The sequence below is a fragment of the Larimichthys crocea genome, chromosome I (assembly GCF_000972845.2).
Source record: "Larimichthys crocea isolate SSNF chromosome I, L_crocea_2.0, whole genome shotgun sequence".
NCBI lineage: Eukaryota > Metazoa > Chordata > Actinopteri > Sciaenidae > Larimichthys > Larimichthys crocea.
Genome location: NC_040011.1, coordinates 34,162,065 through 34,178,468, shown reverse-complemented (window position 1 = coordinate 34,178,468; position 16,404 = coordinate 34,162,065). Strand labels below are relative to the sequence as shown.

At 42.8% G+C, this 16,404-nt stretch overlaps 1 protein-coding gene across 1 annotated transcript; it reads left to right on the top strand.

Moving 5' to 3' along the window:
- Positions 1 to 1,295: 1,295 nt before the first annotated feature.
- On the top strand, positions 1,296 to 3,991 carry LOC113746609 (protein piccolo-like). The gene is made up of 5 exons (XM_027282964.1): positions 1,296 to 1,337; positions 2,141 to 2,290; positions 2,389 to 2,475; positions 2,566 to 2,794; positions 3,924 to 3,991. Exons 2-5 carry the CDS (start codon positions 2,141 to 2,143, stop codon positions 3,989 to 3,991), a joined length of 534 nt encoding a protein of 177 aa, XP_027138765.1. The 5' UTR covers positions 1,296 to 1,337.
- Positions 3,992 to 16,404: the final 12,413 nt, after the last annotated feature.

The window sequence follows — 16,404 nt, the reverse complement described above, 5'->3', positions numbered from 1 at the left end:
GTAGAGGACCTTGCAACGGAACCGCCGTGAGCGATTTAAGAACGCAAGGATTTACTTGCAAACAATGTAATTGGCTCATCAGCCGATTTCGTTTACCAAGGCCAGTTTGTAATGGAGTACTGCAGAGCTGCGGCCGGCCCGAGAGCGAACGGGGGCCGGCGGGCCGGCTGCACTGCGGCTGGGGTTCCTGGCAACAGGGGCATTCCCAGCGGGAGCTGGCCGATCGGTCAGAGTGTGCCAGTTAAAACCCTGAGCCGAGCCAGCCAGCTGTGTGGGACGGAATCATCCGAATGTCTTCCTGGTACAATCAGATTCCCATACAGTGCTGTTGAACAGCCGACATTAAAGCACATTTTGCAGCGAGAGCCGGTTTCCCTAATGTAATCGGAGCTATTGATGCACACACATTGCTATAAAAGCGCCATCACAGGATGATTTTTTTTTATGTTAGTAGGAAACATTTTCATTCCATCAATGTTCAAATCATAGGTGATCGCCGAATGCAGCTAAACAACAGCTGGCAAGGTGGCCTGGTTCAACGCACAGACTCATCATTATGACTAACAGCATTGCTGAGAACAGGCTGGAGACTGGCACGGTGCACGATGGGTGGCTTCTATTCGTTAATTGTCCCGTAGGTAACGCTGGATTACATACGAAACAATTAAACGAATAAACTACTTTACTTACCCAGAAGCCGTGCCAGTGTGCCAGTGCAATTTGGGCATGTGCGCATTCAAAATCATGTTTTTGGTTTTCTTTATTTTCTGCTGCTGGGAAATTAGAGCTGCAGAGCTTTCTAACAAGCCCCTGATGGTCTCCCTGTGTTCAGTACTGTCAGTAAAAGCGGGGTAAAATGTCAACCGCAGCGCCACACCTGTCCACACCTGTGTGTGCGCTGCTCGCATCCCACGGCATTTCCACCATCCCACACACACGCTCCCACTCACGTTTTTTTTTTTGGTCATATTACCCTGTGACAGGGAACCAACAGAATCTCCACTTCATCACAGAATCTTTAGCTTAGACTGTGAAATTCATTTCTTTCCTGTTCATCGCGTTATCTGATCGGACAAAGAGGTGAATCTCAGTCCAGGGTCATTAAATAGATTTGCATATGTAAATGGGGGCGTGGACGGGGAGTTGCACGGCGCTCAATTCCACGTGATTGGCATGTACAAAAGAAACGTGCTTGGATCCATGCGAACGCACACTTTGATACATCTGAATATTTTTGTGCGTATGACAGTTTCCGGGTTCTGGCGTAAGCCAAGTTTTAGTAGGAAATCCACGCAAGTATTTGTACATGAGGCCCCAGGTGTCTTTTCCTACGAAAGGTAATTATATCGCTAATAATATCATTGTATTTTGTCAACTTTCTAGCTTGGTCGGTGTAATATTCATCATAGAGAAAAAAAAATACGATAACAGAAACGACTGCTGTTGCCGCAAAAAGGAAACACTCGTTATGATCTTGTATTAAGTCAACTAGGTCGCTAGGCAGATATTAAGCTAGGCAGATATTAATGCTATATTAAAGAGGGAAATTACTAACTACGTATCGCATCGCCATTGACGTAAGTGTTTCTGTGTTCAAACATGAATTTCAGAGCCAGTTTGTTTGACCGTTTTAGTATTGTTTCCACCATCTTTACATACTGTCACAGTAACCGTTATGACATTTATTTTAAACCTTTTGACTTTTTCTATGGCGCCACTGCCTCCCGCCTTATCACTGTACTGCTTATCAGTATGACATCGGTATAACGTCAAAGTATGTTCTTATGCACTTTTAGCATAACAGTATGAATTAAATCTGTGGTAGTATTCACTTCTGTTGTAACCAAAGTCTTTAATATGCACTGCTGCTACTAGTACTACTTGATAATAAGCTTCGGTATGAATCAAATCTGTGTAGTATTCACTTCTGTTGTAGTAAATATATGATATGTAGGCTACTGCTATTAGTTAATAATAAGCTGTGTGTTTGTGTGACTGTATGCAAGTAAGAACTTGTGTGTGTGTGTGTGCATAAATATATGTATATTAGAAAGTTTAAAATAGTGCACATTGTTCATATTTGTGTTATGAAGAAATATTAGCTGTTTTGGTATAAATATTCTTTCCCTGTTAATGGCAGATGGCTTCCAAACCAAAACCACACAGGGCCAAGGGAGAGAACGAGTGGATATCCCGCCTGCGAAGATTTGCTGCCTCAGGCGTTTGGCCCTCTGAGACAGGAAACAGACCAGCACCTCTGCAGAAAAAGTGGCATGATCTATATCTGAAGGTAGACCTGGACAGAGTGATATGTGTATCATATTAAATGTAAAGCTATGACATATTTAAAGGGAACACCTTCTTATTCGCTGTCAAACATTAATACAGATTGAGAAATGCCCAAAGCAGATGAGGGGACAAATGTCAGTGTTTGGAGGTGCAAAGAGCTGTGGCTGTGGTTTCCATGCAGAGAAGGTATCAGAAGTCTCTCATACAATTATGATGTGCTGGTGTTGAATTCTGTAGTATTACAATTTTTGTCACATCTCGTCTGTGAACCTGTAGCCTTCCAGTTCGCTCCCTGCCTCAGGGCATCCAGGACCCTCATATACAGTGGCACAGCAGCCAGGGCTTTCATCTGCTGAGACGCTGCATCCAGGACCCTCATATACAGTGGCACAGCAGCCAGGGCCTTCATCTGCTGAGACGCTGCAGCCAGGACCCTCATATACAGTGGCACAGCAGCCAGGGCCTTCATCTGCTGAGACCCTGCAGCCAGGACCCTCACCTGCAGGTTCACCACCATCACCAAAGGATGTCTCCTTAGCTGGTGGTGAACCTAGAAGGCCCATTTTGACTTTGGCATCAGTAAGTAATGAGGATTTGCTTATGCTGATATTCATATTAATATTATGAATATACTCAACTATATCAAATGTACAAAGCCCCAGTTAAGGTCATTTTTTTCTTGTTGTCAGTTTACAAAGCCACGGTTTGGTGGCTCTCATGGTGCCATGTTAAAGACAAACTTAAGTTTGGCTGGACGCGTCCACCTAAGGTAAGGTACAGAGAAGATCATAGATTGACTTAAAAAATATACACTGTTATGTTTGTCATGTAGCAGTAACTTTGTGGGACTCTCATGCATTCATTCATGTTGAAATAATCGGGTTTTATGACTGCATGCAATAATAATAATAATAATAGAAGATTCATCATCTATGGTTATCCTATATTGTGAACTGTGCCTTTATTCCCTCATACTATGTATTTACATTTCTTTTTTTTTTTTCAGAAAATAGGAAGTGTCATCTGCCACCCCTCCGTGTATCTCCCTGGAACCCCCTCTGCTCCTCTCACCTGGCCATTGCCTGAAAATGTGGAGTTCCAGCTGTTTCAGACACTGCCTGTCTGTCCACAGGCTGCTGGACCACACCACCTCAAGATCACAAGTGGATTTCACAGCACCCTGTGGAAAAAACAGCGTCTGCGCACAGACTGGAAACTGTGGTGTGATCCACCAGAGCCGTCCCTCATATACCATCAGGTCCCACTCACTCCGGATGCCTTTCCACCGCCGACTTCTTGTGGATGCCATAACCACCTGTGGAAGGTCAGGCTGTCCTGTCCTGTTTGTGGCACACAGCTCACAAGCTAGTGGAGCTCACAAGAGACCCCGCCACATTATGATGTGGACAGGTATTACCTGATGATTAGAGAGACTCTCTGGTGCTCTGGTTGCAAGACAACATATCTTTCCTCAGCAAGACAATCTTGGACCAGCTGACCTGGCCACAGGCTGGAGTTCAGATTGATTCTGACTCGAAAGTGACTATACGTAGAATGTGCCTTAGTTTGTTATCAAGAAATAGAGGTCTTAATGTTTGTCTTATTCGGCCTCTCGTTCCCTTTGTTTTATACAGATTCGCTTGTGATGTGGCGGGTTATCCGTTTCCTTGGAAACAGTCCCACCCCTGGTCAGAACAGCTGAGGGAGAACCACAGTGAGGAATGGCTTAAGTGCCTCTGCCGGTACCCTTGGAGCATGCTCTGACTTTACCGCCAGGCCGAGCCTTTTCCCCTGAAATTCCAGGACCCTCCTGAGCATGTGGATGTTCCATCACACAGATGGATGCTGGCGTTATGGCCGTGACATTTTGAGCAGGCTGGACCACTTTAAAGCCAGCATAAACGTCCACTGGCAGAATCCTAAAAATGGACTCCAAAAAAGGTAAGTATTTTTAACTGCTAATCTTTACATTGACTGTGACTGTTGTCAGGAGGGCAAGGATGGACGAAACTGAAGGAGAGATTTGGTGGGTGGCCAGACCTGATAGTCAAGCTGGACATCAATTCATGTCGCGCGACTGGCATCTGGGTGTACAAAGATGCTCATCATCTGTACCCTGTGTCATTGCGAAGCTGTCGAGCAGCATTTTTGAATGGGACAGAGAGACGTTGCCTTGCTGCGTCAGGCCAAGCGGGAGCAGCTGAGACAGGAAGGTGTCCCTGGCATCACACTCGTCGATCAGCACATCACCAAAGACGAGCTGGCACTGCACTGCTGGAGGCAGACAAGAGGAGAGCGGCAGACAGTCGTTATCGAGCAGCTCCTCAATGAACTGATGGGGGCAAAAGGCAGAGATTTTCTTGCTGTTCCTTTTTGGACCAGGAAAGGATGCAGCACATCGGGCAAGTCCAACAGAGGCACGTTAAGTGCAACAGGACGAACCAGGTGTGCTTCTTCACACCCAGACAGATACCACCACCAAGGCAGGCATTGTCCTGCCAAACTACAGGTGTGCCAGAGGATCCACATCACTGGAATCCTTTCACCTCCATGAAACAGGTTCATCCAGGTCAGTATGAATCATTATCATCAGTACAATCTTTAACATCGTAATTCTGTTGTTTGTCATTACCATTATCCTGGAAACAGTGGCACAATTAATATTTTACAGATGACAAACACAACAAAATAACTTATCATTGGTTTACCTTTCTACTACTTAAGGAACGAGTGCCAACAGCTTGAATTTCCAGCTGTACCTCCTGGAAGGACTGAACAGGTGGAACCAGGACGGAGAGCGGCATCTCTAGCAGTCAAGCCTGCCCCCTGCTGAGTTATTTGCTGAAACCTCGTTCACTGTGTTAACACCCTCAGTGTCAAGGTCTTTGGAAGGCACCTTGTCCCGTCTTTTAGCCTCGTGCTGTCTACACTGGTAAGTTCAAGCTTTTCATCCTGATGAAGCTATTTGCTATATTCACTATGTCTTTGTAATGCGTTATCTGAAAGTGAATGTTCCACCCTCTATTGTTCTCTCACCTGTCCCAGGTGAGCTTCTCGGTATAGATTACCATAATTTCCGCACTGTAAAGCGCACCTAAAAGCCTTCAATTTTCTCAAAAGCCGACAGTGCTTATAATCCGATGCGCCTTATATATGGATCAATATTGTTTAATCATGGGCTACCGTAGTCAGGGGCGTCACCGAAGTAACAGCTGTAAAGAGAGAGTGTGTGTGTGGTGGTGTGTGTGTGTGTGTTGTGTGTGGTGTGTTGTGTGTGTTTGTGTGTGGTGTGTGTGTAGCACCCAAAATGGCTTCTTTCAAGAGACACCGTTACGACGCAGAGTTCAAACTCAAGGCTATCAGCACGCAGTAGAACAAGGGAAACAGCAGCAGCGAGAGAATTCAACATTAACGAATCAATGGTGCGGAAGTGAAGGAAGCAGCAAGATGATTTACCGTAACGGTATCAGTGTAACAGTTACACTCAGTTTGTTTTTATTGGTTTCATGTCCACTAATTCTCCTGTCATTTCAGATCCCACCTTGCAATCAGCTCATTTCCCTCACCTGTCCCCCCCCCCCCCCCCATCTCTCATCTGCAGTCCATTGCTCATCAGTCCCTCAGTTATATACTGGGTCATTTCCACTTCATCCCTGCCAGATTGTCTTGGGTATTTTTGCCAGCTCTCCAGCGATTCTGATTAGTCTTCCCGTTCTGACCCCCTCTGCCTGCCTGTACTTTAGATCCTGCGCCCCTGTCGGATTTGTTTGCCTATCTGATCTCCTGGTTTGGATCCTGTGCTTTGGACTTACTAAACGCTTAGCCCTTAAACGTCTGCCTCTGTGTCGTGCTTTTGGTTCAAGACTTTGTTCCAGCCGTGACAATCAGACTGTTTCTTTTGTGTGTTTACTGAATCAAGGAAAAGTTTCCTTCCACTACGTGATAAAAATGTTGCACTACCTGTTATACCTTGCTGTTGTTAAAACAAACTGTGTCACGAAAATACGTCACTGACATTATTCATTTTGGGAGTGAACGGAGTTGTCAGAACGCTGGTTTGTATTCGATTAATAAAGTTTGACAGACTTATGACTGTTTTGTTGACATTCCCTAGCACCTGAGCAATAACTGATAATTATAGAATTATAGTTAAAAAAAAAATGCAAAAAGTAATGCAAAAAGTAAAGTCCAGTGTAATGCATTTTTATAATCACCTTTTTGTATTACATTTTACAGTGTGTGAGTCCACACACTCTGACCAGCCCTTTCTACCTGCTCTGCTCCCCATACTCCAGCAAGTACCTATGCTGACCGTCACAGCTAGTAAGTGTTCTTATTATGTGACATACCATCTGTGCACTTGTAATATGATGTAATGTTTTTTTCCTTTTTTATTATTATATTCCCCTACAGCTGGGTCAAGAATGGCTGGGCCACCCCAGCAGCCCTGAGAAACAGCTAGTTTAGTCTTTGTGCATCAAAAAGATGTCAGTGGTCTTAATGTCCTGCTCGTCAATGTATTATTGATATTCCTAATTATCTTATTACATTTAAGAGATTGAGCACACCCTGTCCTCTGGACCAACATCTGTCACCTCCAGCATAGCCAGACTGTAGTTGTCTTGTAGAGTCCATCTGTGTAACATTCACAAGAGCCCCAAAAAACAGGGCAGTTACAGCCTGACGAGATGGATTTTGACTGACTAAAGATCAGCAGCAGGTCCTGGGGAACGCCACCATGATGCTGATATCAAACAACACTGACTCAGTGGCACAATAAGAGATTGAAGAGGCAGGACAGTAGTATTCTGCTGCAAGGGGTCAACCTGCCTGACTCTGTCCCTGTTGCTGCAAGGCGCCCTCCTGCTTTACCTTCACAGCCTGGTCCAAACCATCAGTACCACTTGCCCCAGAGTACAGTTGGACAGACAGTGAATAAGCAGAAGTAAGCAGCTCAGAGGCAGTTATTTAGTCAGCCACCACCTCCAGCTCCTACATTTTCAAACCCCAGCCCCTTCATTGTGCCAGTTGTGTTTGTTACCCCAACTGGAAACAAACAGATTGTGCTGTCTGGCTCCCTGCCCTCACCACCGCCGACCCGGAGAGCTTACACCCGCACAGTCAACAAAAACAAATGCCGTCAGTGTCACCTGCCACGCATAAAGAAAAATGGTCATGGGCAGTATTATGGGAATATATACTGTCCCAAAAATAACTGTCATGGCTTAAACTATGGCATGAACCCAAACGCACGACTCGGGAGACAAAGTGTGAAATAAACAATCTTTTATTATGAAAGTACAACAGAAAAATCACTCACTGGGGGGAAAACGCTATATAATCTAAAGAACAAAAAAACACTCATGAGAGGGAAAATTGACTAACAAAATCAAGGATAAAGATAACAAATGAACAACCACTCTTTTGAGGGAAAAATCTATTAAGTACAAAGGCATATGCAAAAACCTGAAGGCACGAGCAAGGATCAAAAGTAGAAAAGAACTTGACTTGACTATGGCGAGGAGCTGATTCACAGGTACGAGTAACAAGACGAACTGGCAACAGACAAAGGGAGACGCAGACAATATATACACATGGTAATGGTAACAGGTGGAAACAATCAGGGCGGGGAAGACAATCAAACAGGTGGGAAACACCAGAGGAAGGGGCAAATTATCTGAAACGAGAGGAGGGGAACATTTCAAAATAAAACAGGAAACCACAACATTGACACAGGACAACTTAAACATAACCAGCTTTCTTAGTCATGAAAATAACACGATGCCACTGGAAGAATGGATTGAGGAGATGAGGAGAAAGAGGGAAAGAAAAAATATGGTGTGACATTCTTTGTCAATATGATATATATAATATAATGTAAATAGTTTTAAAAGGAAAAAAAAGTTTTAATTTTCTCCTGTTCTAATTTTTCTAACTTAATTCATTTTCTTCTTTTGTTAATTTATTTTACTTATTTTGTTTTGGTTATCTATCTTTTTTTATTCTATTTTAAATTGCTTAAAATTGCTCTAAATTTTCCTAACTTTAAATATTTTTTGTTTTTGTTTATTGTATTTAGGTATCATTTTTTTATTCTATTTTAAATTGTTACTCTTGTTGTAGATACATTTTGTATATTTGTTCATTTATTGCTTTTATTTTATTTAGGTTATTATTTATTTATTTTCTATTTTTAATTGTTTAATTTATTCCTGTTTTTAGTAGTAAAAGTAAAAGTAGCTTAGTCAAAATATTACTTAAGTACTAAAAAAATATCTCAGGAAATACAGGAAAGGGAAGTAGCTTTATTGTTATTACACAATACACTGATGCGATTCTGCTACAGACATTTTTATACACTGAACAAAAATATAAATGCAACACTTTTGTTTTTGCTCCCATTTTCCATGAGATGAACTCAAAGATCTAAAACATTTTCTATACACACAAAATAAACTTTTCTCTCAAATATTGTTCACAAACCTGTGTAAATCTGTGATAGTGAGCACTTCTTTTTTACAGAGATAATCCATCTCAAGTCACAGGTGTGGCATATCAAGATGCTGATTAGACAGCATGAATATTGCATAGGTGTGCCTTACCCCTAAAATACACTGCATGCGGAACAGCTCCGCTCCGAATCGACAGCGTACTCCGCCGTCCACCAACTCACACATAATCCGTTTGTGATGCGCTCAGGTGCGTCTCTGCCGACCACAGAGCGTTGCGAGAACGCATGAGATCTTGTGAATTTACGTACAATCTAATCTAATCTTTTTTTCTGCTGTCCTTATAAAAAGGATGTGAGGTGTCATAAATGAATACGCCTGAAAACCTCTCACCTGTTGACTTCAGGTCGGCCCCGCCCATTATGACGTGTTCTTGTAATGAAACTCGATCCGCAGTGAACACAGAGTATTTTATTTTGAAAATCAACCAGGGCTTTATTTTGTATTTTGTAGCTGATTTCCTTCCCCGCACAATCTGCTCTGTGCTGAATTTATGCGCCGTGCTCCAGCCTCCGTGAAAAATAGAAGCTCTGCGTATGTGTTGCGGAGGGCTGCCGGACGTCGCAGTCGTTCCGGAGCCGTGACACAGCGGGAGCGGAGACTGTGTGAGCTGACACATTGCTGCCGTGGCGGAGCCATTCTGGAGCCGTTCAGCATGGAGTGTATTTTAGGCTTTAGGCTGGCCACAGTAAAAGGCCACTCTGAAACATTCAGTTTTGTTTTATTGGTGGGGTCTGAAAACCAGTCAGTATCTGGTGTGACCACCATTTGCCTCATGCAGTGCAACACATCTCCTTCGCGTGGAGTTCAGGTTCAGATCAGGTTGTTGATTGTGGCCTGTGGAAGGTTGGTCCACTCCTCTTCAATGGCTGTGTGAAGTTGCTGGATATTGGCAGGAACTGGAACACGCTGTCGTATACTGTACGCCGATCCATCCCAAACATGCTCAGTGGGTGACATGTCCGGTGAGTATGCTGCCCATGCAAGAACTGGGATGTTTTCAGCTTCCAGGAATTGTGTACAGATCCTCGCAACATGGGGCCGTGCTTTATCATGCTGCAACATGAGGTGATGGTCATGGATGAATGGCACAACAATGGGCTTCAGGATCTCGTCACGATATCTCTGTGCATTTACAATGCCATCAATAAAATGCACCTGTGTTCCTAGCTATAGAGCCACTTGCTATAGCTCTCAGATGCAATAATAGTATATAAGGTATTTCACGTGGTGGCCTAACTCACGCTGTCTCGCTTTATGCAGACGATTTATTACTATATGTCACCAACCCTATCACATCTACCCCTGAAATTCTTAGTCTTGCAGGAATTTGGAAATATATCTGGATATAAACTAAATTTTAATAAAAGTGAATACTTCACTATCAGTAGTAATGCTAGAGAATATCCCAATCTGCCATTTAAGTTATTTGCCGAGTCCTTTACATATCTAGGTGTCAAAGTCACCAAATCGTATTACAGTCTATTTAAAAGGAACCTCACTCCTCTGCTGGAACAGTGTGAACAAGATATTAAAAGATGGTCTGTTTTTCCTCTCTCTCTCATCGAGGGAACAAACTCTGTAAAGATGAATATTGTGCCAAAGTTTCTATATTTGTTTCAAGCGTTGCCTGTTTTCAGACATTTAATCAAATGACCATTCTTTGTCAATATGTATATAATATAATGTAAATAGTTTTAAAAGAAAAAAAAAGTTTTAATTTTCTCCTGTTCTAATTGTTCTAACTTAATTCATTTTCTTCTTTTGTTAATTTATTTTACTTATTTTGTTTTGGTTATTTATGTGTTTTTTTTTTATTCTATTTTAAATAGTTTCTTGCTCTAAATTGTCCTAACTTTAAATATTTTTCGTTTTTGTTTATTTATTGTATTTAGGTATCATTTATTTACGCTCGGGTGCGTCTCCGCCGACCACAGAGCGTCGCGAGAACGCATGAGATCTGGTGAATTTATGTACAATCTAATCTAATCTTTTTTTTGGTGTCCTTATAAAAAGGATGTGAGGTGTACCTGAAAACCTCTCACCTGTTGACTTCAGGTCGGCCCCGCCCATTATGACGTGTTCTTGTAATGAAACTCGATCCGCAGTGAACACAGAGTATTTTATTTTGAAAATCAACCAGGGCTTTATTTTGTATTTTGTAGCTGATTACCTTCCCCGCACAATCTGCTCTGTGCTGAATTTATTTAATTTGTGTATGTACTATTGGGCTGTGAATTTTAATGCCACCTCTCTGTGGTTAAAAGATTGGAATGATAGGATCCCTGCATGGCTCCAGATTGAAAAGGTTACAAGGACTTCACAGGCCTTTTTTGAGATAGTTGCGGCCTAAAATGCCTGATGTTGCATGAGGTTTTCAAAAAAATTGCAATTTGTTTCGGGAGGAAGTGAAAGTTGAGATAAGTTGCAATTCGACAGTTGTCCACGGCCCCGGGAAGCGGCAAGGTCCGGGCGGGCATTATAAAGCTCGTGGCTCTACCTTCCCCCCTCAAGCCTTTCCAAGCCGACCCAGAGCCGGTCACGGCGCACCGCTGCAGAGGAAATGCGCCCGGCAGGGGCCAGCCAGCGCCAGGGAGAGGTCCCACAAGGGGATCCTCCCGCACTGTGCGGCCGTCCCTGGCCCGTTAAATTCAATCGCCCAGGCAGACTGCGCGGAAGTTGCGGTGATTGGTTAAAATTGCAACACCGCCCTGAATTCACGGGGATTCACTGAAGTTGCGTTCAAGTTGCAAATCGCAACATCGCAAATTCCTGGAGGGTCTGCTTTGGAGCACCCCCTACCACCACTAGTTAATAATATTAAAGACAATATAATTGTAACTCAATCCTTACGTACCGTGAACCAGTTCAAAAGATGTGGGGGCATTCAGAGTATTTCTATTCACTCACCAATAATACGTAATCACTTATGTCAACCATCTTTTTTGGACAATGGTTTCAAAACTTGGTATAATAGGGGTATTCATAGTATTGAGGACCTGTATGTCAATAATACTTTTGCTAGCTTTGAACAGCTATCCAGAAAATTTGGTCTAACCAATAATCATTTTTTGCGATACTTGCAGATTAGAGATTTTACTCGTAAAAAGTTTGCTAATTTTCCTACTCTTCCCCCTCCATCCTGTTTTGTGTCCCCTATTAAAAGGTCAATAGGTTGAATAAAAGTAGAATATCATTTATTTATTCCCATATTATGGATAGCTGCAACCACTCTATTTCACATATTCGAGACAGATGGGAAAATTTTTGGGGTCCAGCTGTCTGATGACGAATGGGATAAGGCTCTAGCTACTAGCATCCACTCTTCTTCCATATGTTCTAGACATGCTTTAATACAGTTTAAAATGTTGCATAGATTACACTTCTCAAAAGCTAAGTTAGCAAGAATATTTCCAAATGTAGACCCATTATGTGACCGATGTAAACAGATCCTGGCTACTTCCTATCATACAGTGCCTATTATAAGTATTCACCCCCTTAGATGTTTTACCCTTTTATTGCTTTCATAAATCAATCATGGTCAATAAAATTTGGCTTTTTTTTGGAGAAAACTCTTTAATGTCAAAGTGAAAACAGATGTCTACAAAGTAATGTCAATGAAATAAAAATATATAAAGAAATATAATTGTTTGCATAATTATTCATCCCCTTTTGAATTTAATGGTCTAATTCAATAGAGGTCCATCAAATTGTTGCCAGTAGTCTCACAATTAGTGAAATGAAGATCACCTGAGTGGTGTTGGTGTGTTTCAAGTGATTGAGGTATAAAACACCTGTGTCTGAAGGTTCCAGAGACCAGAGTAAAGATAGAGGGCAGAATGAATGCTGCAAAATACACTGAAATCATGAAATCCTGGGGGACAATCCTATTCAGTCTGCAAGCGAACTATGGCTTGGGAGAAGACTTATTTTCCAGCAAGACAATGATCCATCCATGATCAATGTGTTTTTATTCTTCTCTCCTGTTTTTTTTTTTTTTTTTTTTTTTCCCCCCCGTCTGATGAATTTTGTCACGTTGATTTTGGATTTGTTCAGTCTCTGTCTGTTTTCGGGATTGTTTTTCTCTGGTTATTTGTAAAACAGAACAGAACATGAAATCCTGGGGGACAATCTTATTCAGTCTGTAAGCGAACTACGGCTTGGGAGAAGATTTATTTTCCAGCAAGACAATGATCCAAAGCATACTGCAAAAGCTACACATGAATGGTTAAAAAAGAACTAGGTAAATGTTCTGGAGAGCCGGGTCAAAGCCCAGACCTCAATCTTATAGATTTGCGGCTAGACTTGAAAAGGGCTGTTCATGCCCGATACCCGTGCAACTTGACAGAGCTTGAGCAGTTTTGCAAAGAAGAATGGAGCCAAATTGCAGTGGGCAGATGTACAAGACTGACTGAGACGTATCCACACAGACTCACTGCTGTAATTGCAGCCAAAGGTGCATCTACTAAATACTGACTTGAAGGGGGTGAATAATTATGCAAACAATTATTTTTATTTATATAATTTTCTTTCATTAACATTACTTTATAGAAATCTGTTTGACTTTGACATTAAAGAGTTTTTTCCAATAAATTTTATTGACCATGATTGATTTATGAAAGCAATAAAAGGGTAAAACATCAAAGGGGGTGAATACTTATGAGAGGCACTGTATATTCTGGTCTTGTACGAAACTTTTTCCTTTTTTGGTCATCCTTTTTTGAAGCCATCTCTTATGCTTATAACATCTCACCGTCTCTTTTGGTTGGTTTCCTGATCCAACAGGATCTGTTCCCCCTGTTCATTTACAGACGGTCATTGCCTTTTCCTCCTTACTAGCTAGATGCTTAATTTTATTTTCAAGTGGAAGGCTGCTATTCCTCTATCACATCACCACTGGATTAGGGACGTTATGCAGAATCTTAAGCTGGAAAAGATCAGAAGTACCCTCAACGGTTCCATCAGCAGATTTCCACAAAACCTCGGACCCTCTAATAACCTATGTGAACAAATTTACCTGGTTTGGAACTGGAACTGAGTGACTACACCTGCCCTTGAACAGTCCTGTAACAATAAGTATTAGGTGCACTTGTTGTGGTTGTTTAGTCTTGTGTGTGTGTGTGTGTGTGTGTGTGTGTGTGTGTGTGTGTGTGTGTGTTTTTTTTTTTTTTTTTTTTTTTTTTTTTTTGTTTCCTGTCTGATGAATTTTGTCACGTTGATTTTGGATTTGTTCAGTCTCTGTTTGTTGTCGGGATTGTTTTTCTCTGGTTATTTGTAAAACAGTGATTGTTTTGTATGATAATTGAAAAAACAAAGTGTTTAATAAAAAAGAAGAAGAAAATGCACCTGTGTTCGTCGTCCGTAACATACGCCTGCCCATACCATAACCCCACTGCCACCATGAGCCACTCAATCCACAACATTGAGATCAGAAAACCGCTCACCCACACGATGGCACACATGCGGTCTGCCCTGAACAGTGAAAACCGGGATTCATCCGTGAAGAGAACACCTCCAACATGCCAGACACCATCCAATGTGAGCATTTGCCCACTCAAGTCTGTTACGATGACAAACTGGAGTCAGGTCGAGACCCCGATGAGGACGCATGCAGATGAGCTTCCCTGAGACGGTTTCTGACAGTTTGTACAGAAATTTCTTGGTTATGCAAACTGATTGTTGCAGTAGCTGTCCGAGTGGCTGGTCTCAGACGATCTTGGAGGTGAACATGCTGGATGTGGAGGTCCTGGGGCCTCATGTACAAAGCTTGCGTACGCACAAAAAAGTGGCGTACGTCCTTTTCCACGCTCACGTTCAGATGTATCAAACGTGAAATGATCGTAGAAATGTGTGTGCCCCACGCCAACTTCATAGCTGTCGTACGCACTTTCTACAGCTATTGTTCCTTTGGCAACACTTAGAGGTGAAGCTGGGAAACTGTTAATAATGTGAAAACAAGTAGTCACCAGAGTGATGTGCACATCAGAGACACACTTATGAACAATTAACACACCCACGTGTTTGCAATTATATAGGTGGATATAAAAGCATGCGTAATGTGATGAAGAAAATGGTATTAACAATGGCAGCGTTAGCGTTGTTAGAGGACCTTGTAAATGGTGCAATCCAATGTCAGCGAGTATTTAAGGAACACAAGGAGTTACTTGCAAACGATGATAATTGGCTCATAAGCTGATTTTCTTTTACCAAGGCTAGTGTACTTGTCCACACAGGTGCTGACCACTCTGGGGTTCCTGGCAACAGGGGAATTGTCAGTAAAAGCAGGTGTAAAGTTGGAAATGTCAGCCGCGGCGCATTTCTGAATTCATTAATTGTGTGGTTCATTTAAGTGGTGCATTGTATTCTGCCTTCATCTGACCCCAGGGGACTGTGGCTACCCTCTAAAAACGTGGCTGATGACCCCTCTTACAGACCCCAACACTGACCAAAAGAGGAGGTATAATGACCTCCATTCCCGCACTCGAGTGGTCATGGAGAGGGCAATCGGCCTGCTGAAGGGACGGTGGCGCTGACTGGACAGGTTGGGGGGGGGTTCTGCTATACCGACCTGAGAAGGTGTGCCGCATTGTGATGGCCTGTGGCGTCCTCCACAACGTGGCACACCGCCATGGCATACCACTGCCAGAGCACAACATCCCCCCCACCAGAGGAACCGAATGCTGGACCCATCAACTTCAACCCACCCCGGGAAGCCATATGGGCACAGCAGAATGTGATTTTTAAGCATGTAAAGAGGCAAGGACAGTATTTACTTGTACATATCTGTAAGTACAGTAATTAATTGATCAAGACGATCGTTGAGTCCACCGATGGCTCTGACTATTTGCTCCTGTGACTCCAGCATAGCTCGAGTGAGGACACGGCCAGTGGGACGGACCTCAGCAGCTGGCGTGGAGACGCTGGGGCCGTCGGAGGAGTCCTCACCTGGCTTATCGTCTATTGTGAAATAAAAAAAAAAAAAAGAATTAAACATACAGTACATGAGTCAAAGTGTTTAATATCCTGGCATCTTTACGCACGAGCTATGTGTATTGTGAGCAGCCAATTGTATGACCAGTATAATTACAACATGAGTTCAGCATATTTACCTTGGAGATGATCAGTCACCTTCATGGGCTCCCACCACTCCGGTGAGAGCTGTGTCACCGACCAAGGAGGCCACTCTCATGTCGAAGGAGGAAAGTTCCTCCACTCCCGACCCCCCCGCCTGTTGCGGTCACGCTTCGGCAGTGGGCAGAGACCCTCCACTTCACCTCCACCTTCAGATCTGACCACTTTTTTTTAAAGTTCTGATTCTGTGCGCTGCTCTGACCCAACGGCATTCACAGCCTCACACACATGCTCCCACTCACGTCGTTTTCTTTTTGTGTTGATGCCTGTCAACAGGGTTCCAAACAAAATCTCCCTGCGCATCTCAACTTCATTTATGAGCACCTCAAGCTCAGATTCGGTAAAATTTCGCTTCTTACCTCTACTCATTGTGTTCTTTGATCTGAACGAAGAGAGAATCTCAGGTCCAGGGCCTATTTAAATAGATTTGCAAAATCAAATGGGGGCGTGGACAGGGAGGAGTTTCGCACATCTG